This window comes from Equus caballus, chromosome 13, assembly GCF_041296265.1.
Source record: "Equus caballus isolate H_3958 breed thoroughbred chromosome 13, TB-T2T, whole genome shotgun sequence".
Lineage (NCBI taxonomy): Eukaryota > Metazoa > Chordata > Mammalia > Perissodactyla > Equidae > Equus > Equus caballus.
In genome coordinates, this window is record NC_091696.1 from 46,284,511 (window position 1) to 46,310,518 (window position 26,008).

The 26,008-nt window shown below is 46.1% G+C and overlaps 1 protein-coding gene across 1 annotated transcript; it reads right to left on the minus strand.

The window, feature by feature from the left end:
* Window positions 1-610: 610 nt before the first annotated feature.
* Window positions 611-25,495, minus strand: HAPSTR1 (HUWE1 associated protein modifying stress responses). Its single transcript, XM_023616339.2, has 4 exons — window positions 24,832-25,495; window positions 24,242-24,322; window positions 15,048-15,323; window positions 611-3,013 (listed from the first exon to the last, which is right to left on the minus strand). The coding sequence occupies exons 1-4, from the start codon at window positions 25,055-25,057 to the stop codon at window positions 2,769-2,771; spliced, it is 828 nt and encodes a 275-aa protein (XP_023472107.1). The 5' UTR covers window positions 25,058-25,495; the 3' UTR covers window positions 611-2,768.
* Between the last annotated feature and the right edge of the window lie 513 nt (window positions 25,496-26,008).

The window sequence follows — 26,008 nt, forward strand, 5'->3', positions numbered from 1 at the left end:
TATTCATTGAACGATTTCAGGTGTGTACCACTACTCCAGCTGGGTAAACCACATTGAAGAATTTGACTGCAGGTCTTTAGATTCAGCCAAATGCTCTCCATTAATTTTGCTCTATAAAATACTAAACATTATAATTAAATTCTTAATGCTTCAGTCATGCTCAGAACACTGCAGTGTAAGGATGAACTCAACCCACTCATGCCAAGTTAGGGTGACAGGAACAGAACGAACAATCCATGTCTGAAAGAATCAGAGAACTGAGCTTAAGATGAAAAGAGGTTCTGTTCCCCTAAAGAAAACTGTTAAGTTTTAAAATCCAGCCTACACTGTTCTCAAGAGACTGAAAAAAAAAATCGTTATTAAAAAAGTACCACACAAATAGGCAATCTTCCATGATTTGTTTTGCATATAAAATGGCACAAAGAAAGGCTTCAAAAAAAAGAACTAAGTTTTGCTAAGAGAAATCATTTCCCTTTCTACGCCTAGGTCTCAGGGTCATTCTGGGCTCCGGTGGCACACGAGAGCAATGGGGCGGGGAAGGGGGAGGGGTTACGGGACAGCTGACAAATAGCATTTGAGATTAAATGCAATGGAAAAAAGTAACGAATGCTAAAGTTTTTTAAAAGTTTAATGGAGCCAATAAGGCATATAAATCATGTTCTGGCAGACATTAAGACCTGCTTTATCTTACCAAAGAAAATGGCACATGTTTTATCAAAATTTGACAATTGAGAGGAAAGGGTACTGAGATTAAGCTTCAGAGCACCAACCAAAACAAAAACAACCAAAAAAGAAAATGTTATTCAACTTGGAAAGAGGAACTAGAACCAAGGCATGAAGGAAAGATTAAATATGTGTTCCTCCATCTCAAAATCCTTTAGGAAGAGGAGTTCTGGCCACTAGTGAGCAAGGCTTCACACCACCCGACTCCAGAATCTAAATTTACAACGAGAGAAAAACAAAGGTAACTCCAATGCATTTCTTGGTATATTCTAAAGGGAGGCTTGAAAGTATTCATAATACATAGGCTTGTCCGTTTCAGGTAAAATGACAGATTGCTATAATTCTTCCTGTCATTAGATTCAAACAAAAAATGATCCACTTTTGCAAAAATTTAGAAATACCTCACTTTCATTGCTAGTTTTAGTATGGAATTCACTGTTTTAAATAAGGGCTATATCTATAATGAATACAGAACTTCAGTTCACACATTTCCAACATCCCATTCACATCCCACCCAGTCAATGAATATTATAGTTAACTTAGCAAAGTTTCTTCACAGAAAGGTATTATTAAATGGCTGAAGAAATTGCAAACTTTAACAAAGTGCTGCGAGTAATGACTGGAAAACCCTTACACTGATTTGCAATGGTCTTTTAAGGATAAAAACAGGAAGGAACGGATACTGGACTACAAGTCTGCAAGGAAACATTTTCACTGTCCTACTTGATATATAATAGAATAATATGATAGAATAAATTACAGTACCTGGCAGGCTGACATCAGTTCTTCATCTAAAAAAGACTATCATTCAGTTCAAGATAGTAAAAATGAAGATGAAACATGCTCTAAAACATTGTAGCTACAAGAGGTCTTATATTTACTCAAAAGAGGAATCTACCGAGAACTGTAACTTAGGTCTACCTAACATCTAGAGACCCTCCATGCGATTCCGTCTTTTCCAGAATGAGATCCCAAACTGCACTTTAGGAGAGGCACTGGAAAGGTGGGTTTTGCTATTTAAGTTGTGATCACATAATTCGCAGATCAAAGACCTTTCTCTTCCACCCATTCCAATGGAAACTGCACACATCAGGGCGTTCATGAGAAATGTCCCACCGAACAAAAGCCTAGAACAAATACCTACCTACCGCCAGCCATCTCCCTCTCACTGACACCGAACCAAAAAGGAAGCCCATTCCCAAAGTTCATGACCTCTCTACCGTAGGTCACCTTGAACGCAGTCTACGTGTTTACATTTACCAGAAGGATACTACCCTGACTGGGAAGTAGTACTTGTCTTAAAACTGAGTATTTTAAGCCTACAGGGTTAATCTGGGGGCAATTTGATAATATTGCTACTTTTAGAGCACTAACACACACAAAGTGAATCCAATAAAGTTCTGTGTATTGATTCAGTATTATTAATTGCATGACCATCATAGCACCTCTTTACATGACACAATCACCAGAATTAGAAACTGCTTTGAAAACTGAAAACGGGGCACAGTCCAAAAAAGAGAAGTTGCACACTGTTATTATATAGAACCCAGGTGCACGGTACAGTGCTGCTGCAAAAATGGAAGCCTGCAGATTTGATGAGGAAGCCAAATCGTGTGTTTTAGACAATTTTAGGAATCTGGCAATACTGTTGAAGCAAAATACTCAACACAGCAGGAAATGGACCAAAAAAAAAAAAAAAGGCATTCTATACCAAATAAACATCTGATATTTCCTTTCCCTTTGAGAATAAATACAGTTAAGGTCACTTTTAGCCTTGGAACGGATATGTTTGCCTATGATGATCTTGCTAATGAGTACACGATATCTGATGTCCTCTGCTAGGATTATAGTTTTAAGAAAGCCAGAGTTACAAGAGGCATCTACTGGAAACACCTAGAACTTCCTTTTATGGCAACCACTATAGAATTCACTTGTCTTAAACAGTGAACAAGGGAAGATGGCCTCATGTTTCCTTTGCAGTAAGAGTATATGTTGAGGATCGAGTGGCTTTCAAGCAGCATGGTGGGTGTGAAAATGTTTGCAGTTTAGATCATTCTGTTGCGTTTATGGGTTGGTGAGTCTGTAATGACATCGCCACACTGGGCTGAGGTACGCTTTCTAGTTCCACCATTGTCCAAGTGGAGTGCCATTTCTTCTGATATGAAAGTGTTCAAATCGACATCATGGAGTCCATTTCTCCTTCGACTAGCATTCGATCCACTGCTTACATGTGTAGGAGAGCCTGGGGTACTCGAACGCACGCTTATACTAGCCATTGCACCACTAAGACCTAGGAAGAAGAAAAAAGGTTTTAGACTTGCTCGATTATTCAACCCTCTTGAAAGCAACCCACTTTACTTTCAATGCTGTCACAGTGTCAAAGGACGTCTGCCTCTTTTCTTTGTAAGGGGTCACCAGGGAGCAGTCAAGTCTGACTCTGGAAAAACGAATCGTCTGGCTTTGACATATGAGATGTTTTATTGGTAACACTAGTAATACTTACAATGTGGGTGTCACTACCAATTACTGGACCCTTATTATGTGGCAAGCACCATGCTAGGTGTACAAATTTATCATGAAATCCTCCCATTTATTCTGAGGTACATACTGAATGTAATTTATAGGTGAGGACAGGAGGTGCTTGCTTTCAACCAGAGGACGTTTTGGTTATACATCCCGACGGACCCCTCTGATAACTGCGTGCGTGCACACAGGGGGACAGCCTTCATCTCCTGGCCTGAGTGGGACTGTTCCAATATCCCCTCTACATAAGGTGACTTCATCATTTATCATCCAAAACAGTACACTGTTGAGCCTGAAAAAGGGTCACTATTGAAAATGATGCTGGGACATCCAGTACGAAGCGAGCCTGCCCTGGACAAACCGGGCTATACGATCACCCAAGGACTGGACCGTATTTGGTAGACACCCCTTAGGACAGCCTAACTCAGTACTGGCTATAATCCTCCAGAGAAGGCGGGGGAGCGAGGCTGGTATAAAAATCCTGCTACTTTGCTTCCAAAGAGTTACTTAACCCAGAAGAGACCCAGCAACCAATTTGGACACTCATTCCTTAGACTCTTCCACGGCTAAGGAGGCAAACGTTATGTTCCACTCCTCAATGCTCGGGATAAACCTGTGAAAGGCATGAGTGAGGCCAGGAAACAGAAAACAGTGTTGAATTTAAAAACCTAACGTAACTGACAGTGGACTTTCCTTATGAGGTTCCCCCTAATGCTATTCTAGCCTCACACGGGGATTTGTTATGGCCCAACTAAACTGATACAATGTGATCTAGTCTAATCAATGTTTTTTATATCTTGGATTTTTTAAGCTTAGGCTGGTTTCATAGATGCCCATTCTAATTTTATACTCTATAAATGTGATTGAAATTTGCACATTAAGTTAAAAAAGGCTTCTCTGCCTCCTGTGGCATCAAACCTATTCAATTCGCTTTGACAGTATTCTTAGCCTACACATACTCTGTGCACATCCTCAAACCTATGGCCTCAGCCACCTCCCACACACGCCGCTCATGCTCGGCAGCCCACACCTCTCAACTGCTCTCAACTCCCTCATCTAGGAGCCAACCAGCCCCTCACTGCTCCCCCTGCGGAACTTGCATCCTCCCTTCACACTGGTGGCCAGAGGAAATCTGATCGTGACTCTCTATGGCTCTAAACCTTTCCAAGGCTAGCGCCTATTAAAATAAAAGCTCTAATCTTAGAGTACTTCCAGTGTCAGGCACTACATGAAGTACTTTTTAATTTCATCCTCAAAATCACCCTACAACATTTATATTATCTCCATTTCGCAGATGAAAAACCAAGACCAAAAGGTTAAGCAAGCCACCCAAGGTCACAGTTACTAAGCAAGAGTTGGGACTCAAACTCAAGCAGAATCTATATTCCTAGCCACTGTCACACTCCCCTCTCTGAAAGTCTAAATTATTTTAGCATCAAAGGGCTTCAGGGACTGGGGCCCGGCCTGCCTCTTAGGCCTCATCTCTTTGAACAGTTACTCTCCCCTCCTGCCCTCTTCACGCCCACTGTAAGAATCAATCAGGCACTGCTAATATCAAATGATTCCCGGTTCCTTAAAGCGGTCGGGCCTGCATCTCCCTCCCCACAGGACTCCCGGCTGCCTGAAGCCCTCGTCCCTCCAGCGCCTCCTCCAAGGCTCCTCTCCTGGCTCCCCTACCTCTCCTTTCAGTCTCTGGCTGGCTCCTCTTCCCTCCTGCTTGAAACTCTCCAGCTCCTTCCTGTTCTCCAGCCTGCCAGCTGCTTCCTCAGTGGCCTTTGCTGCCTCTCTTCTGCCTGACAGGTTGGTGTCACCGGGGGGGTGATACCCTTGACCCCTCAGCTTACCCAAAGGCCTCGTTTTCCCAATCAGTGCCAGCGGAGCAGGCCTTTCTCCTGAGCTCCAGGACCCATCCATACTTCTAACTGCCTGGTGGACGTCTGAAACCGAACTTCAAAACGAGACTGCGCTGCTGCTTCCCCAGCCCACACAGGCTCATTAAAAATGAATGAGGAAGAGGAAGGGAAAGAAAGGTCTGGGCTAATTTTACAGAGCCAGAACAATCATTCACATCTTCCTACGCTGTCTTTTCCTCTGTATCTAATGAACTTAACGCGGTACCTGACACACAAGTCACTGAACTCTGAAAAAACAGAATGCTTCAAAGTCCTAGCCCGCGTTTTGTAAACCAAACCTGGTGTTTATTCACCTCTCCAAGGACAGGAAATACATCACGTGGCCTCCTTCCCTTCAATCTTTGCCCTCAAGTTTAAAACTCAATTATTCCCAAATTGCTGGCTTTTTTTTTTTTTTTTTTTTGAAGTTCTCCACTAAGACTGTCAACTCCTTGAGGGGAGAGCTGTGCCTTTTTTCTAATTTCTCAGCCCATGACACACTACTAAAAGGTGTCCACGTACTTGAAACGATACTCCTTTTATCCTTTGTTTCACAATGCAGGAGGTTCTAAAGGAGTTATACTGCACAATTTGGGTCACCAGCATGAAACTGGGCTACTTCAGCAATTCAACTCAGGATCCCCTTTATCATCTGAAACCACAAAAAGAACTCAACAAACCCCACCCCGATGCCCCTTCTTGTAACATAGGGGTCACAGGGCAGTATGTGTCACACTAAGGACAAATACCCAAGACTCATAAAACACTCCATCGGATGTGAACAGGCAGCTCACTGCTGTTCTCCATGAAAAAGAAGAGAGACTCAATGTCAGTTTGGTCAATTTGAAAATTCCCCAGTAACTTGCAGGAAATCGCCATCTTTCTCCTGTGGGGTGGATGACATGGGGCTTAGTTTGACAGCTACAGAAATTCACCGTGTGCGGCATTACCTACGCATTATCCACGTTCAGCAGTGAAAATTCAAAGTTTAACTGTCTAATCTTCCCCAAAAAGACTTTTCACAGTGTCAAAAAAAAATTAAGATTAACAACCAAAAAATATATTATTTTGAACAGCCCAAATTTTATTTTATAAACCAATGACAGCTACTAGAAGATGCTTTAGGAAACCTTAGCTAAGCCACATGAACAGTCAGGCCTATACAAGTACAGAGAATCTAAACAGGCTTCAGAACTAAAAACTAAGTTGTACGGCCCGAGAGCATACAACTTAATTTCTACCAAAAACACACTTTTTCAAAAGGGCCATGGGAATATCAATTGACAAAAGCAGTAAACAAGTAGTATGATTAGACAGAAAAGTCTCAATTGCTTAATACAAGATAAACTTATCAGTTTTAAAGTTTCTGCATCCATTTTAAATGATTAGTGCAGGAGTGGGGAAAAAAGATTAGGATGATTTAATCATACCTTCCAAAGCAAGCTCCCATTGGAGCTAAAGCAGCGTTACAGTCCAGGTTATAGGAATCTAGGTTACACGATAAATTGTTAAAAGTAGCACATAACTATTATTTTCATACCACGTTCATGCTTAGGGTAATAAGAAAATCCTGTTTTCAGAATTAATTACATGTAATTCCAGTTTACCAGCACATAGTTAGGTCATACACAGGCACAGCAAAAGCAAATGCAGGACCCACTCACCCGCCCTGCCTGCCTGGCAGCCCATGGCCCGGAGGCTCTGTCTACCCTCTCTACCAGCCTCCCCGCGCTGCGGCACCTGCCGGAGCAGAGCCAGCCCCGGAGCAGGGGAGCCGACTGCCAGGACTGCTGATCCACGCAGCACGCGTGGAGGGCCCTCTGCCATCTGCCCCACCAGTTTTCTCACCTCCAGTAGCAAGGGGGGATCTGAAATCCCCACACCTTGAACAAAGTGATTAACATCTGACTGGGAACCCTAAGAAACTGGCGTTCTTGCATTTGAAATGAACTGACTATTCAAATGGATAGCACTCCCTTTGCACAAAGTTGTGTTCTGATTTTAAGCAAGCAAGCACTTGTGTGTATATGTCGTGTTCTAAATGCACCAGGGCAGGAGTTCAATCCTTGAAAAAGGAAACCTACTAGGAAGATTCTGGTAATTTGAAGTAGATACCACTCCCCACCCCAACCTGTAAATTGTAATACTGAATTTTTATTGAAGTAAAGCACACTAAATCAAACCAATTACAAAGATACATGTGTCACACCAAGAAAACATTTTCAGTTATGCTGACAGCCCAGAATGCTTTCAATTTTTCAAAGACAGTTTTAATGCCATGGGAAAAATGCTCACGACGTTAAAATGAAAAAGGCAAGATACAGTACCATATATGCAGTAGGATCTCAACTATGAAATAATTTTAATATTTATACATTGAAAAAAACTGGAAGAAAATGCACCAAACATTTAACTGCAGTTATCTCTGTATAGTGGGGTAACAGAATACTGAATTTTTTACTGTTCGGAAATTGTCAAGTTTTCCAAGAAATTAGTACTTATAAATCAGAAAACTAGCGAGAAGCTTGAACTCAGATGTCAAACTGCTTCATAACTAGCGAGGATGGTTACATAGGAACCAGCAGTGAACCAGCTTTCAGGCAGGTTGCAGGGACGCCTCTGTCACCTCAATGAAAAAAGGTCCAGCGAAATTTCATCACAAGTTCAAAACAACGTGTATCACGGATGTTGGAAGCTTTAGTTAAGTTCTACCCCCAGAAACTTCAGTAGCTGATAGCTAATCCTAATAAACAGAAAATGCCAACTTTCCATTAGAAGTTTAATGCTATCTTAATTGCCTCTAATTGTTCTTGTTCTCAGAGACTGGTTTGAACAAAGGTCCTAAGTTAGAAATTCCAGCCTTCAGAGGAATTGTAGTTAAAGAATATTCTTTGAAATAATCAATTTTAAGCAATTAAGAGATGAGATTGCTTTGGTGCATTAATCTCTTACATCTTGATTTCCAAAAAAGTTTTTAAAAGATTTCACTGTTAAATAACTATTTTCAGTTCTGTTATTTCCGGAAGATGAAGACTGCAACATTCAACATGCATTCATTCATTAAGAAGCTACTGTGCCCCACACACTGTGCTAGGAGTGTGGGCAAGGAGGAAAAGGGATTGTAAAAGGTGGAAGGACATGAATCCCCCACAGGTCACTTCCATTAGCCCTTGCAACAGAAAACTGCAAGGAGTTTCTTTTATACTGTACCATTAGTTGGAAAGCACTTAACCTATCCGTGCTAGCTGTCAAAATCTGTTTCTAAATATTTAGCTTTATCAGTGGAAGGCTGAAAAGTGACAGAGAGGAGGAGAGACAGAGACCAAGGACAAATCCTTAAACTTCTTCTTACATGTACTGGATCTCAGTCGTCTAGGAAGTTTTACCAGGAAGATTAGTTCTCACCAACACTTGCTAACTTCTCTTCTCTCTCGCTCTAGTGGACACAGGCCAAACAACGTCTTCACAAGAGAACAAAAGCTACAAAAACCTGTGCTCAAAGAAAGTCCTATTGGTTCAGGCTGCCCGAACCAGAACCTTCCACAGACTCCAGGGGAAGAAGGTATCAGTTTTATGCATTTCGTATGACAAACTGGGAACTTGCCTTCTATTTTTTCTGGGTAAAAATTCCTATCTGACCTTATACCCCTTATTACAATTTCAAACCACTGTGTTTTTTAATGCCCCACACCCAGTTTCTCCAGATCCAAGAACCTGTCAGGCAACTTGATGATTTAAGAGAAAATAAGGATTTCCAAGCAGCCCAGAGAAAGACTTCATTAGGAAAAAAAAAGGAAAATGGAGCTTATTAAGCCCTAAGGTGCTGGCACTATGCCTCAATCTGTCTGCCTGGGCTCACAGACTTCAAACAGTCTCATGTAATTCTAATAAGCTGGAAACTCCTTGAGGAGCGTATCTGATTCATCTTTGTATCACCTGCTCCCACTACTGGCCTCTAATAGAGTACTTGGTATTTACTAGGTTCAGTGCATGTTGGGCGATAGGACAGGCTACAGAATGACAATACATGCTTCATTTTTAAAGACCACACCTTCCGCAGAAGGATTTTAATGGCAGAAATCAGAATGCATAACACCACATCAATAAAAAACAAAGAGGGTTTTCAACCAAAAAGGCTTCAGACTTCAACACTCACTAAGGAGCTGCTGTCTTAACTCACAAAGTGCTTGCTTTATTTAAAAAATCTTTCCTTTGGTTCCTTTCCCAGTTTTCGAACTCACAGCGTCGTATCACAGGCTGGCGGTCTGCTTCTGCCCAGGTCCTCTCGGCACTTACACCAGCAGAGGCTGGAGCCCACTGTCTTTTTCAAATTTGTCTTAAACATAAAAGGAACTGAAACTTGGGCAAGGTGGCATCTAAAAGCCCAATGCCAATGACAGCAATGGTTCCCACCAGCGCCTATTACACCACCAGCCTCTGTGCGCAACAGGCCTCGAGTCTGAACTGCTGGCTTTTACAGAGGGCCAGCCCAGGCCCCGTGGGGTTAAGCTCCTAGTACTGCAGTCAAGAACGTCATCAAAATGACTTTTGGAACTAAAGCCAAGTGTCTCTGAATAGTCTGAACCAGGGCCAGAAACCTACAAAGACCACCTATGAGATGATTTGAGCGAGAGCAAGGCTTTGAATAAAGCTATCAAATCAGTCAAGTCTGACTGGGCATCCAGCATCCAGGTCTCTATCTCGCCTCCACGAACACCCACCCCACTCACTCTGGATCCTTTCCACCTAATCCCCATGATAACAAAGAGCTCAGAATGAGGAGAGGAGATTTCCACCTAGGCTTTCCAGACACAGCTCCAGCTTGGGCAAGTCAACTCAGAATCTCTCTTTCCATCCAGTACAGGAGAACACCACCACATCCATTGGTTTCTATCAACAGGAAACAAACTCAGACCTTAGAAAGGAATACGAGTAAGTGGTTAACGAGTTTTATCACCCCTCCCGCTGGAGTGGCAACTGCAATTTAAAAAGCGGCCCTCCTGAGAAGAGAGGGGAAAAGCACCCTCCAAGGCCACCGGAGCGCCAGGCCTGTTTTCACAGTAATGCCATCCAGAGGCAGAGGGCACTCACAGGACTGAGAGCGAACCAGAAGTCCTCTCCAGGCAGAGAACACGCAACAGTGCTGTGAAAGGGTAGGTTCTCTGCTCAGCTCCGCACTGAACACGTCGCCTCTCACCAAGACTGCCTTGGAGAGGTTAACCATCTTGCCCAAGGGCCTACTGGGAACGCGGCCTATACACAGAGCCGCAACACTCTTCCCACACAAGGGAACCAGAAATAGCAGGGCACAAGCCATTCGCCTGCAAGCCTACCTAACCAGATCCACCCAGAGAGAAAGACTCCAGACAGACAGACAAAACTTTCTGATGTCTTCAGAGAAGAAAAATAAGCCTAGAGACCTTTCCCACCCACTCCCCAGACCTACGAGGGGGGATGCCAAATGTACAAATACAGAAGCACAGGGGTTAAAAGCATGCATTTTGGAGACAGAGCTGGAATATCTATTCTACCACTTACTAGACCTGTTCTAATTTAGCCAAAAAGCCTTTCTTCATCCATAAAATGGCAATAACCCAGGGTAAGTGTGAGCGCCCACTTAGGGTGCTGACAGGAATGCTGAAAGAAGAGCTGTAACGGTGTATCACCTGCAGGGACCACCCGGTCTCCTCTGTTCTTGTCTAAGGAGTTTACTTTGTAGCACTCCTAAGGCACACCCGTTACATTCTGCCCTTGTTGTAGTCACTGGGGACCTGCAATCCTCAACTCTCTGGAAAGGTCCTCTGCCCCACTCTGCTGTTATCTGCGCACTCCACAGGCCTCTCTGAACCCTGTTAACTCGAAACACAGCTACGCCAGGTTCTTTGCCAGGTTCTGTTAATGCCCAAAGCTCCAAGACCAGGCCCCTGCCCTAACCTAGCGCAGTCCACCGGAAACAAACTGGGAGAGCAGACACCCAGTCCAGAGAAGGCCTGAGGGAACGGGGAGAACCGAAGGAAAGCTTCGTCACACAAGGGACATCTGACCAGTCTGAAAGGATCAACAGGCAGAGGGAAAAGCTTACGAAAAGCACGAAGGTATTCAACAGACTGAACAGGATGGCTAAGATCTCTGACCCAAGGTCAGGACCAAATCCTAAGGGCCTTGCAACGCCATGCTGAGTTCTGACTTCACCCTACAGGCCACAGAGAAATGAAGGCTTTTTTTCCATGAAGTAACAAGATCAGAAAGATGGTTCCAGAGATACCAGGGAAGATGGACTGGTGAATGGGTCACCTCAGGCCTGAGAAGCAAGAGCAGGAAGATTATTCCAAGATCCCAGGCACACCTCCTCCAGAGAGCCTTCTCGGAACCCAGGGCCAGGAGGCACTGTGAAATGTCCCTTTCTGCCTCCACATATCTTACACATACCACAGTCATGACACTAAAATAAATCATCCAAGTATGTGTTCGCCTCAACAGAAAAGGAAGCACTCTATTCATTTATATATTCCCAGAGACCAGGCAAAATCTGCCATGTACATGTCTGCTGAATGGTTAAATGAGAAAAAGACACGTTTTTGCTGTTTCGGGGGCTGCAAGGCTCCATCCAATTTGAAACCCAAAGTGAGACAAATGGCTGTGGAACACTTGGTGGAGATGTCCGTTGTGCGACAACGGGGCATACAGTCAAGAGAGCAGGTCTAAACCAGAAGCACAGATTTTGGAAATGAAGACTGAGATGGCCCTTGAAGGGCCTGCAGGAGGAGGTGGCTAAGGCTAGAATCCTGGGGAACGTAATCCAAGTCAATGAAGGAGCCTGAGGAAAGGTCAGAGACCCAAGAAGCCCCAGAAGAGGGGACAAGACAAGGAAAGCTCCAGAAGAGAAAGGATGACCTCAAAGAGGGATAATCCGAAAGGTACTGTACGACAAAATGGTCCAGATGATTTTTGGTCTATCTGAAAACTTCTGTTCACATAAAAATGAGGTGCCAGGTATGTCAGCTCTCAGAAAATTTTCAATAATATTCTTATTTTAAGACAAAGATCAACAAGGAAAAGACAGAAACCAATTTAGCAGATGCTTATGTATTTCTTCGATTTCTCTGTGAGTTTAATATTCAGACTAGATCCCACAGTACACAGAAAATAAGCAATACAGTGCAGACAATTGCCAAAATAAGGCACTGGATTATATTCTTTAAGCTTCAATATCCATTACCTGACAGTTTAGGCTAAAACTGTTCAGTAACTATTAATTGATGTATTTTTGATTGAAACAGTATACTTAAGGCCTAAGACTGATAAGGGTACTGATCAGAGATCTTACTCATTGTCACACCCTCACCGTCTACATAAAATACTCGGTCTCTTACGTCTTTGCCATTTTTCTTCAAATAAGGGCCTATTTCAGGTATATACAGGTGCCATTTGGTGCAGGTTTGTATTTTGGAGCTGATAAAGAAAAACCATGGTAGAGAACTGTCCTCTCTTATAAAAGAAGGGCAGGATGAGGTCTCTGAAAAAGCAGAAATCACTATGGCCTCCTCCACTCCCGTCTGCTTTGATTATGAACTTAGGAAGGCCGCTTCAACATACCAATTCTTTCCCTACATCTCCCCAGCACTCCAAAACTTCATGAATTCAGACTCTCCCTCCCACGTGGGACTCCAAGAACTTCAATATGACCTCACATTTCATAGATTTCACTAAGCAAATTATATGCAAAACCAAATTCTGACAAGTACGTATCCTAATTAAGATGTTTCTGAATACATTTTAAAAGATCATCTAAACAGTTTTCACTTCGATTTACAGACTATTCAATAGATCAATCATAAGTTCACCTGGCTGCAAAGTTAGTCATTAATCTGCATTACAGTTTAGTTAACAATGCCCTATACTACTAGAAATCATTCAAATTACCTTAAATACTCACATCAGACTAACATTCCCCTGAATACACTCATGTTCTCTAAAGCCACTAGAGCACAAGACCCAGGAGAACTCATGTTTCTGTATCTCTTTCGGGGGGTCCTGTTACTTCACCACAACCACGTGAACTCGGTGTGCGAACCCCAGCATGAGAGTACACCGAGTCCCCAGTTACTGTGGATTGGTGCAACTTGCTAAGTTTATTGAAGGGAAAGATTATTTTTCTACACAGCTTTGTAACTAAACATTTTTAAACTCTCACAATTCAAATTTAAGTCGAAACTATAAATAGTCCCTTCCTAAAACTACGTCATCACTAAAACTCCCAAAGTTCAGGAAAATAATAAATCACAAACGTTGAAGAGATTCAACTCAAGAAAAAGTAATGGGAGCTGAACAATACAGTAGAAGTTTTTGGAAGGGGAGCTGGCTTGCCCTATTTACAATGTACATAACTGCATTAAGATTTTATAACAAGAGAGCCATTTATGTTTCTTAAAACTCGCTTCTAAAGTATAGTATAATACAGAAAAAAGACACTTTAACAGGAGAAGCATGGAATGAATCGTAAATCCACTTATGATAAAGGAAGAAAATGAGACTTCCTAAGGGAAGACAACTTCATCAAACACTACTGTGCACTAAAATTGATCTGACAAACTGTACACTTGCAGTAAGTTTTTCCAAACTTAATGGTAAAAGACATAAAACTGCTAATTCAATGGGAACACCCCAATCTCTTCTGCCTGAGTTTCAAAAGTCCTGCTGGCCGAACTAGTCCACTGGATTAGAAACAGCAAGCAGTCTTACGTACTGCACCCATACACCGTGGACTTTCCTGCAACATATGTTTTTGTTTGTGTTTTTAACTTATAAACAGACTCACAATCAGGAGGAAAAGAAGAACACTTTTTCCTACCCCATGTTCTGAGTGGGGTTTTAGGTAAAGAACCAAGACTTGCCAAAGAGAACAAGAATCTCTCTAAGCACTAAAGCTTCCACGATGTAGAAGCCCTTTGGATAAATCCCACTATTTTTATTACTAGGTCACTTTGCTTGGGATGACCTGCACTATGGCCCAGAAATGCTAACGTTTTACAAGACTCATGACCTAACTCAATAATTTCTTCTGTCTGCTTAGTCACTTCCTCAATCCATGTTTGCATCTTGGTTCCAACCAAGTCTTATTATTTTGTTGTTTGATTTTTATGGCAGTATTACATGTTGTCACACAGAAGTACCTCTCCCAGGTCTATGTGAAAGTCTGCAGTAGAGAACAAGCAACAGCAGACTGACTGACTGCACACCCCAGGCTTCTCCAGTAACACGTAAACCCCTTAGCCAAGAATGCCTTTTCCTGGCAGGTCTGGCCTGGGCAGATGGTGAGGGACTGTGCTCTGACAGTCCTGACTATCAAAGGAAGGACCTAAGGGACAACAGACATAAGGGAAGTCGATTATTCTTACATCTGTCCACTCCCACTTGGGTCATCATCACCCTTGCCCTCTCTAGGCACACTCAGTAACGTAGGGCGTCAAGGGGAGTTCCCACGAGAACTAGCCCAACAATTACCTGCCTTTCTTGCCTGACACTGACCAAGCTCTCCAGGCCAATTATAAATGTAAGGATTCTTAAGACACAAGAACTTCCTCTTCGACTCAGAAGAGTAAGAAAACACGTACAACATAAGTGTAAAGCAATAAATTCTAATCAATGTTGCAAAAGATTCTGTTGTTGTAACACCAATAAGCTCAAACTAACTTTCTAAAAACATTCTTTAGGATGGGCTGGCTAACATTCAAAAATTGCCCATGTAAGTTCTTAGCTTACGTTCTACTTAAACATTTTCTAGAGCAAGTAGTTACTATAGTAGACAAAAGACAGACAATGTATCTGTACCTAAACCTAAACGTGAAAATGGGTCCACAGGCACACTCTTAACCATTTTTCCAAAGAAATATGTTTAAACGGCTTTACCATGCAGAGCTATGGCTTCCCGGAAGGGTTGCAAATCAGTCTCTACAGATGAGCTAGTTTCCGCTGAAGTAGCTCGGCTAGGGGACACTACAGTCAGTCTTGGGGGAGCTCTAGAGTTTCGTGGTGGAGGAACTTTCCCACACAGGAAGCTGATCAAATCTTCTCTACGAATAGTTCTTCTGCGCTTTTTAACCCAAGCCAACACATCCTTATTGCGTCGCTGATAGCCAATCTGAATTCCAATATCAAAACTTCGCTGATGGGTATCCACGCTTTCTGTTAGAAAGAAAGAAGGAGAAAAAAGATACATCATCATCAGCAGCCACGCTACATTCTCTTCTTAAGAAAACCATTTCACAAGTTAACCGAGCATCATGAAGTATGGGGCTAAGTCTATCAGTAATTACTATTTCATTCACGTTTGAAATGTTACACATTACATTTAATCTTAATGGTCTAAATTCAGAGCTAACACATCATATAGTCCTAGAGCTTCTGCCTTGTTCTTAGGGGAATAAAATGTAAACAGACAGACTACTTACTGCTACCTAAATTATCATTTTTAAAATACTATTCCCTAACAACACTTGCTATACTTAATCTAAATAAGCTAGCTTGTTCAGTAATACTAACAACTGTAAATTATTAAATGCTTATTACATTATACTCAGCTTCACCTGAGAAAAAAGGTAACACGAATACCTGGAGAGCGGTACTACAGACCCCTTACTGCAAATGAGGAAACGTGTTGAGCAGCGACTAACTCTACAAAGGTCAGAGAACATAGGAGAGCCGGAACTTTGCTTCAGTCTGCAGCTCTTCACCGCTCAGCTATACTGCTCTCCTCCAGAAAAGAGTGACCTCCCGTGAGCTCTCAGTAGGAGCAGGACATCATCCAGCAGGTGACTGAACCCTGCACATCACTCAGGCCCGGCTCTCCGGCATTCACCAGGTCATTTCAGAGGCCCACTGCCACTGACAGGGTCAGTACCAAGAACTGGGAACACAGCGCAGGCAATGGCAAACATTTTCCAAGTAATAAGGGAAAATGAATTCTGATCGACTGCTCAACACCAAAACCAAACAGCACGGCGGCAACAGAAAGGCTTCATTCATTTCCGAAACTAGGTGTATTTTCATTCTGCTTCCAGTTCCCAACACTTCCCTGTAACTCCTAACCATTCCCAGAGACCCTGCCCTAAAATCCCTCGGACTGGCCTCCCGGGTCCCTGGAGACACTGCCCCCTGGATACACTGAACCCGAGTTCCGAGAAAATGATCCCTGCCTTGACTGGTTTTATAGATTTGAAAAAAGTATTTGCAAATTTAAGTCGCTACAATTTGTTTCTAGCTTAGCTGCTATGCTGGCAGAAAATCACCAGTCTATCTTTAGTGACATTAAAGAAGATGGTTCCTTTATCCCTGGACCTTTTGGAAAAGCAGTAATTCTTGGTAACACAGAAAAATCACTTCTTTATTACTTTTCCTGGCCTTGATTTTCCGTAATTCCTTGTCTGTTACATCTAAAGTAGACTGAAAGGAAGAGCAATGATCAACGAATGAAGAGCTGTGTTCCATACAGACAGACAAGAATCCAGACATCTCACAGGCTCTCAGGCTGCACGAATTTGCATTATTAAAAGACAGCGAGAGGGGAGCACAAGCAGAACTTTTATAACAAGCCCTATTTCTTAGCAGATGATTGGTCTCTATTGCTAAAAAAAGATTTTTTTTTAATGCAAGAAGTTGTCCATGGGAGCACTCTTGAATTAAACTCCATCTCAACTTTGAGAAAGTAGATTTTAACTTTAAAGAACTAAAAAGCAGCTCAGAAGTACAGAAATTTCTCCACTGTCTCACTACTGAACAATGGCCAAGTTACAATGTGAATCAATGTCCTCTGATTTCTCATCTCATCACAACAAAGCAAGCATGAACTCCCATCTTTTCCTTAAAGACTGGCACCTGCACTAACATCTGTTGCCAATCTTTTTTCTTCTTCTCCTCCCCAAAGCCCCCCGGTACGCAGTTGTATATTCTAGTTGTGAGTGCCTCTGGTTGTGCTATGTGGGACGCCGCCTCAGCATGGCCTGATGAGCGGTGCCATGTCGGCACCCAGGATCCGAACCAGCGAAACCCCGGGCCGCCAAAGCACAGCGCGCGAACTTAACCACTCGGCCACGGGGCCAGCCCCAAACTCCATTTTAAAGGGAAATAACATTCAAGAGGATAATACAGCACTCGCCCATCTCTTAAGTCTTAAAGACTTAGACGAAGCCAACCTTAGAGGCTTGGATAAACTCTAAGATGACCTGGTAAAGCTGTATCTAGACCTTAAGTGATCCTGAAAGAGCTGGAAGCATTTTAAGAGAAATCAAGTCATGGAGCAAACTAAGTCCAACCCACAGGACCACAAAAAGGAGGAGAAATATAAAGTGCATGAACCGAGAAGCAACCAGTTTTCTACAAACCTGCCTTACCTCAAAGCACAGTTACCACCAACCTCATAATAGAGAAGTTTCCATTTCCAAACAGAATGACTGAGGAAATTTTATTTTTCAAGAACCAAATGGAGGCAGGCCAAGAACCGGAAGTACAGAGCGAAAAGAAGGGGAAGCATGAAAGGGACACAAGAAACAAGTTCCAAGCAGGCTGGGGTAGCGCAGACTAAGACAAAGAGCCACCTAAGTGTACAGCGAGTAAACCAGACAGCAAGAGAGAGAAGCTAAACTTGATCAACTCGACAGCCAAAAGGGACGGGCCCCGGGAGGTGGTTTAAAAAACGGACACTGCGGGGAAGAAAGCGCTTGGCAAAGTTTTGGTTTGTTTTGACTGAGGTCACAAGGAAGTCCCAAAAGTCAGATCTGTAAGGGGCTGGGTTTAATCCCAGCTCTGAATAAAGCTGGAAACCCCAGTACTCACTGGTGTAGATGGATGACAGTTACACAGTAAGCTGTGACTCTCTTAAAATTTAAGCAACTGACCAATCGTTTCACCTAAAAAAAACTGCACGAATCTCAACATGAGAACCACGAGCACACTAAAAGTCAGGCACTTCGTAACCCCGGCTTTCACAGACTAGAGGGCAGGAGGAGAAAAGCAGGTGCGATATTTAAGGTCTTCAGGGCCACGCTCTTGCACCGCCTGAGCGTAATTTGGTTTCATATCACTAATAGCATATCCTGAGAGCCAAATCCAATTGTATTACCATCCAGATTAATCCAACCTGTCATTTCCTTAAATAGAAAAATCTCATGTTGACACTAAAAGCATTTAAAATACAGTCCTTATGTTTAGTCCTTTAAATAGTTACCAGGTTGAAAATAAAACCCTCCTATCATATCTTAAACTTAGCAGGAAAGACCTGAATGCTTACTGGAGAATCTTCAGCATGACTAGACTTAATATAATCACACGTTAATTTAGCGTCCAGTAGAATAACACACACACACACACACACACACAGAGATGGCCTCCTGAAGGCTCGCAGCCAAGACTGCTTTGAATATATCTGAACCCTGACAACAGGACACCCAAATTCTGGAAGGGCAGAGCGCAGAAACTGTGGGCCAGTCTTGCGTCCAACACTAGTTTACTGATGCCAAAGCCACGGTGGAAAAGGGCCATAAGCTTGAAGGTTAGGCAAAGCCCAAGGGCATCGAAATGTCAATCTAACCTTTAATCGCAACACATTCATTTCCTTAGTCAAGAAGCAAACTGATTCATACAAGTCACAGGAGCGGTCCCATTTTTTTTTTTATAGAAGCATTGAATCCGAGAGCTTTTTACAAGTCTAATCCTCCCACCACTGGCAGGGCGTGGTAGGCACAAAATCATCCTGATTTCTGAGGTGAAGACCAAATGCAAAACTTTCTCACATGATACACAATCAAAATTAATCAGACTTCACTACTTAGAGTTTTCTGATACTTGCAAACCTCCTGTGAGTCAGCCAGAGCAGACAGCCCAGTTTCATAAAAAGCAATGGGAATTGAGGTTCAAGGGCCTTGCCCAAACTTGGGAAGTGGCAGAGTTCCTTCTCCAACGTACTCCTTCCTCACGACAGAGAAGCCGCCCCCCTCCCGAGAGGACCTGCAGACCAGAAGAGCGCACGGCTGGACCAAAGCCACGCTTCGTGGAATACTAACACCTGCACAATACCTGACCTTAACAATTCAATCTGCACTAACCAGCCAGTCTGGCACAGGAAAAATACATTAAAAATGCTTCGTGAAAAACAAAGATCTGAGCCACGGCCAAAGTAAAACTTTTCCAATGTTTTGAGAAAATACCTGTGATGTATTCCCTAACAAAGAAATACCCAAAAATAAGAACGAACTTCCAGCTACTTATATATTTACTTAATCTTCACCGAGCACACATGACAAAGGAAGGGGCCAGGGAAGACAGAGCAGCCAGGTGCCTGGCACCCGATGCCCGTCCACCCTCTCCTAAAGGAACTCCAAGTTCTTGTTCGGACAGCTCTGGGGCAGCTTCCTCCACAGCAGCTCAAGGGGTGGGCACGTGGTGCAGTCCAGACTAATCTGCATAACCCCAAACCAGGGCTGTGACACCAGTTCTGAGTAAGCATGTGACCCAATTCTGGCCAAGGGACGTCACTGCTGCTCCTGGAAAGCAGCTTCCTAGCTCTTCTGAGCTTCAGTGAGCGGCCCTAAGATGCGAGCTGCCGATACACTGGAACCAGTCTGAAGACAAAGCTCCTACGCGCACCGGCACACACGGGGCGGGAGAGCCGCAGAGCAGGGGAGCCCCAGGCACTGGATTAAGCCAATCCTACCCTTGGCCTTCGAGTCAGAGAGGAGTCAATCCATGTCCACACCACTGAAGCCAACCTGACTTGTATTTTCTGGTATTTGCAGTCAAAACACCCTTTTACAGAGAAGTTATCATAAGAAAGTGATTGTCTTCTATAAAAATTTAAACAGAATCTACAAACGATATTAAGAAGGACTAAGACTACTGCTCCTTATACTAAGTTTAAGAATAAACATTAAGACTTTGGATTTCTAATTGTAATCCACACTAAGATGTTTTGAACAAAGTCTCAAAGCTCAATAATAATCTTTTGCAGCAACGAGAGTCACAAATCAGCTCCAGGAAGTCAAACTGTAAGGAGCCGAAACTCCATCATGTCTCCAGATAGAATACGTTTTCTCTGACCATTTGTTTATACATCAGCCAGTTGCCACTTGGCCCACAAATTTTCAGTGTGTCAGTTCACTTTCAGTTTACGTATAGGCCCAAAATGGCTACACTGACACAAGACTAAAGAGGATTTAGCATCAAGACGTCTCAAAAATAAGGACTTAAAGGGCATCCTGCTGATTTTCTCACTTAACAATTCTATTTATTTAGCCCTTTCAGGGAAAGATGCAGAAGGAAAGAACACACTACAAAGCTTATTCCAACCCAAGAAAAACAAGTGAAGACAAAAAATAAACCAGAATTTCTCCCCTTCATCCTAAGCACTACCCATAGCCAGAAACACGTGAAAAGTAGAACTTGACCACCAACACAGCCAATGCTTGAATACTCATTTTAGGACAGCACTCAACTAAGAGATGGCACTCCAAGTTGTGGGTACCTATCCCTACTTACAGCTGAGAAAATGAAGGAACACGTGGTGAAACATCCTGCTCCATCACCTGTCCCCAGGACCGCACAGCTAAGCAGCAACAGACTAAAACCTGAACTCAACACCCTAGCAGGACTCCAGGATGACGGCGCTGGCCTTCCGCAGGCCCTGCTAGAGTACAGACCCACCTCGGGCAAACGCCGCTCGAGGAGAGAACCAGAAACAACTTTAAGATAAGCGATACCACGAGAAGGCTCTCCACATATGTGGCAGGACTCAACATGCAACTGAAGTTCCAGATGCAGCTTTAAAATGCGGAGGCAAAGAAACGGAGCTTAGCATAAAACAAGAATCAAAAAGGAAAAACGTTAAGCTGGGAAAGGACACCTTGAGAAGTGGCCCGAAGGGGTGCTCAGAGGGGCTGCTGCAGAGCCAGGGCGCCAGCCCCCGCAGTGTGACCACGTGGGGCGCCCCAGGACAGCCCTGGCCTGGAGGACAACAGTCCAACCTCTCTGCGGAGCGAGGAGCCCCAAGCAGCAGGAATTCAGAATCAGATAAAGAGAACACTTTCCTAAGGCGGAGTCAGGAGACAGGCATTGGAAGCGGCCACCCCAGGAAATGCGGGGCAGATTTAAGAAGCAAACACAGATAGGCTTGGCCCAGTACTTCCCAGGAAAGCATCAACCCTGGCGAGATCAAACGACCTCAGTGTAACTCTTCACTCCCTTCTCTAGGGCACATGTCAAAACATGGTCCTAGGCCAGGGACACGACACGAGTCAATCCTAAACAAGCATTACCCTCTTTAGATTTATCACCTCGAGATAAAAACGAGCAGTAGCAATCACGATTTTTCTTCCCCTTTCCAAAAAAGGATGCCAAAATCTTGCCCTACTACGTGGAGTAGAAGGATGCACTCCATTTTGCTGAATTCTGTCCACACTGAGGGGGCACCTCAACTCACTCTCCTCCAAATCCTTCCAGCCACATTCCAAACCAACCAACCAGTCGTTCAATTTTTCAAAAGCCCAGGGGTAATCAAAAGGGGCCCTCTGCTAGGCTTTTACCCCAATTCTGACTTTCCTCTGTGCTCATTTTAGGAGTTATCGAGAAGCTGGTGAAAGTGCCAGCCTCTTCCCAGGCTGCAGAATGAGCCATTTTTAGCTTGCCAGGTAAGTGCTTAATCACACAAAATACAGGAGCACTGCCCAGTAAAGGGATCCCCCCAAAATCTTCCCCCTGTACATTACACTTAAATATCTAATGAGAACCGTGAACACTTAAATTTACCGCTACTTAAGGCTGCACGCACTGTGACCCTATCTTGCTAACTATATTGGTTCTATTTAAGGCATCCAATTATCCCTAGAGCTGTGAGGTATCTGCGATCTCTGAAGAGGAAGAATGTGAGGGTCTGCAGAGAAGTACCCACTCTCCCCGACCTTCCTACACTGCCAAATTCTACACGTCACAACTTACCTTTCCTATCAGGAAAAGAGAGATGCATTTCATTTGACAAAACAAAACCAGTTTAGTCTAAGAATCCTGCATTTGCAATAATCCAAAAACCTCATGTAACATTTATTGGAAAAAAATTTAATGTATCCCATTAAGTTTTCTGAACAAAGCAAACGAGTAAATCACAAGATTTTCAAATCAAGTAATCAAATCAGGGATTACTTCAGTGTTCGGCTTCTGAGCCCATCTTCTCATATGAAGAGTTAGCATTAAAGAAGTCCACCAGCTCTAGTCCTAAAGAGATGCATTCTAGAAGTACATGACAGCACCAAAAACTGAACAGAAAAGACAGGACAGTGGGATTTCTGCACGGCCTAGGCCACGAGCCTGGCACATAGAAGGCACTCAAAATGTGTTGCCTCCCCTTTAGGCAAAAAGTAATTGCAACAAGCGAATGGATAAACTGTGGTACCCCCGCATACAACAGAATGCTGCTTAGCAAGAAAAAAAAAGGCACTATTTATTAACACCTGCACCATGAACTCAACAGATCAATCTCAGAAACGTTATGGAAGCGGAAGAAGCCAGACACAAAAGGCTACATACTGTAAGGCTCTACAGACATTGACAGAGAAATGGGAAAACCAACTATACATCAACCAGATGGGTGGTCACAAGGGCCGCGATAAACATATTCTAGTTCTTAGCAGTGTATGTTTGTCCAACTCAAGCTATACATATTAAAAGAATGATTTCACTGTATATAAATTACACTCCAAAAAGTCTGAGTTTTTCAGAAAATGATTTCAGAATTCCCCATCTGGATGAAAGGAAGAGCCATCCCAAAGAATGCTCAAGACTCTCAAGCACCGATGGATGTTACAGCAACTTACTCAAGAGTCAAAATTCAAGAACTCTGGCGACATCAAATCAAAGTTGCCCACTGGGGCACCATTTAATCGTGCTTCCCTTTTCTTGGCAGGCCTGGCCTATCAGACTCTCATTCTCTAAAATTAACATGCTACTCACCACTTTCAGTTCATGTTCTCAAATTATGGTCCCAAAAAACTGCAAATTCTACCCAAGAAATCTCACAATAAGGGATATTTTTCCTACAGAAAGCTACCATCACTTGCACATTCTCACACAGTAAGAACCTGAGTCAAGTCTCTGCACAGCCTGTGTTACAACCTATTTTGATGATTTTAAAACGCACAAAGCTCCATTCCTGTCATCAGCAGCTTCTAGAAGCCTGAAGACATTCAATCACATTTTTACTAAGACCAACAAAGTCAAATCCTTTTCCCATAGAAACCTGGCCACAAACCAAATCCAGGCACCCAAATCTTCAAAACCAGTAAGGCCTACAATCTAAACCCACTGCTACCTTAGAGAGCACAAGGGGCAAGACCCTTTCCTTACAAATCTCCCTGTCATCACACCGGGGGAGAACTAACTCCAGAAAAACATGACCCTAAGATACCAGTCCGTTTACTCGAACTGATCACCGATTTCCTGCCGCCAGTTCACCATCGGGACACCAGGTGGTTTTGAAGGCCCGCATCTGATGAAGTAGCTGGAGAGGAGCCTGTCACTGCCCATCAACGCGCACAGATTATCCCAATCAGCCGATTCTCCACGCTTTGTTTACTAACCATGGACCCACCAAGCTCGGAGTCGCCTAACTCGAGAACCTCCTCCTGGAGGAGCTGACACGCGTCCCCGCCACCTCTCTGGGGCACAGGCCCGTCCCCTCTCCGCCCCGGGGGGGCCTCTGCCCCGTCTTCCAGCTCAGGGCTCCCCCACCCGGGCTCGCTGACATCGGGGCGCGGGGGCGCGGACGGGCACCCGCGCCCTGCACCGCGGACGCCCAGCAGCCCCTCTCCGGGCGGACATTCAGAAACGCCTCCAGCCCCGGCCAAACGCCCCGGGAAGAGGGGGGATGACGGGGTGCAAGTCGCCCCCACGTGGGGGATCAGTGACCTCGCCAGACACCCCCGGAGACGTCCAGTTGGAAACCCTGGATCCAGGCGGCCCAGACGCCCGGGCAGCCGGGGACAGGGAGGGGGCCCCCCGGGGCGCAGGCCCGCCCCGCCCCCGCCGCCCTCCCCCGGGGCGGCCACGCAGCGCGGCCTCCTCACCTTTGTAGAGGTTGGTGACGGCGGTGGCTGCGTTTTGGAAGGGGACCCAGAGCGACAGTCCTGGCTGCTGACACACTCGGTCTGAAAGAGGAAAAAAAGACACAAAGACAGAGAGAGAGAGAGAGAAGGAGGACAAGAGAGACAGAGAGAGAGAGCACGGTTACTCGGGCGTCGATCACTCGGGAACGGCCATATTAGGTTTCGCCATTTTGTTCGGGGTTTCGGGCTCCCCCGCCGGCCGGGAGGGCAGCGGGAAGGGGGTCGCGGCGGGGTGGAAGGGGCGGCCGCGGGGCTGCGAGGCGCGGCGCGGGGAGGGGAGGGGAGAGGGGAGGGCCCACCGGTCCCCGCCCCGGGGCCGGCTCCGGGCGCAACGGGGCCGCCCCGCCGCCTCCCTTCGCCATTTTGTGACCGGGGGCGCCCGGCAGCCGGGCCCCAGGGGCGGGGGGCTCCCCCGGCCGCCCGGCGCCTCCCGAGGCCCCGCCGCCCGCCCGCGCCGCCATCTTGGCGGAGGGGGGCGGCGGGGCGGCGGCCGGGCGGGCGGCCGGGGCTGCGGGCCGAGGGGCGGCCAAGATGGCGGCGGCGGGCCTCACCTTTGTAGAGCTGGGCCACGGCGGTGGCCGAGTTCTGGAAGAGGTGCCACAGCTTCTGCTGCTTGTGCTCGGGCTGCGCGGCGGCCGCCGCCTCCTCCTGCAGCTCCGGGGGCAGCTGCTCGTCCTGCTCGGCCTCGGCCAGGCACTGCCGCTCCCACTTGGAGAACCAGTGCTCGGGCCCGTGCTCCTGGATCTCCGCCTCGCCCTCCTCCTTCCGCTCCTCCATCCCCCGCGGCCTCCCGCGGCCTCGCCGCCGCCGCCGCCGCGTCCTCCTCAGGCGGGGCCCCCGCGGGAGCGTCGTCGTCGAGCGGCCCGGCGGCGGGGCCCAGCGGCCGGCGGCGGCTCCTCGCGGCGGCCCAGGCCTCCTGCGCCCCGACGGCCGGCGAGTCCCGCCCCGCGGCCCCGCGCCGCCCGGGACGCCCCCCGCCCCGGGCCTCCCCGCCCCCGGGCCCCGCCGAAGGGCGCCGCGGCCCGGACGGGCGCCGCCGCCCCTCGCCTGGCCGGCCCGAGCCCGGCTACCGCCGCCCCATGGCGCCGCGGCCCCCACTAGGGCCGCCGCCGCAGACCGCCGAGCCCTCCGCGCTGCCCGGCCAGCGCCGCCGAGCCCACCCCGAAGACTGAGAAGCGACGTTGTCGCCGCCGCCGTCGACGCCTCTGCGGCTGCTGGTCCCCGCCCTCCCCCGCCCACATGCTGACTGCGGAAGCGCCGCCCCCTCGTCCCCGTCGCCCCTGCCCGGTTGGGGCGCGCCCGCTCCGAGGGCCCCCATTGGTCCGATCCGACCGGTTCCGCGTGCCGGCCCCTGAACACAGCGTCGTGATTGGCTCGTCGGCCTGTCTGCCTGACGTAACCAATGGGCGGGGGAAAGGCAGTGAATGTCAGGAAGGATGAAGTCGGAGAAGGAGGGGGAGGAGCTGACAGTGGTTGCGTCCAAGCCAACCAAGAAAAAAATAGATAAGGAGGTGCGCATGCGCACTTGCTCGCGGCGTTCCCCCCCGCCCGGCGCGGGGTGGCCAGCGGGAGTCACGTGACCCGGCCCGGCGACCGCGCCCCGCGGGGGCTTTTCCGGCGCCTGTAGGCCCCAGGGGACGGGACATTGAGTCCGGCCCCCGGGCCGCGGGGACACCGGGGCGTTGTGGGTGGCAGCCTGCTTACTCCAGCCCTTTGGGCTTCCGAGGG

Bases quoted from the DNA above. Each gene is read 5' to 3' on its own strand.
- HAPSTR1 (XM_023616339.2), bottom strand. From the start codon at position 25,057: ATGGAGGAGCGGAAGGAGGAGGGCGAGGCGGAGATCCAGGAGCACGGG. The intron at 24,323-24,831 runs GTGAGGCCCGCC...TTCCTCTTTCAG, and splicing joins CGTGGCCCAGCTCTACAAAG to ACCGAGTGTGTCAGCAGCCA. The intron at 3,014-15,047 runs GTAAAGCCGTTT...TCTTCTTCCTAG, and splicing joins GGAAGCCATAGCTCTGCATG to GTCTTAGTGGTGCAATGGCT.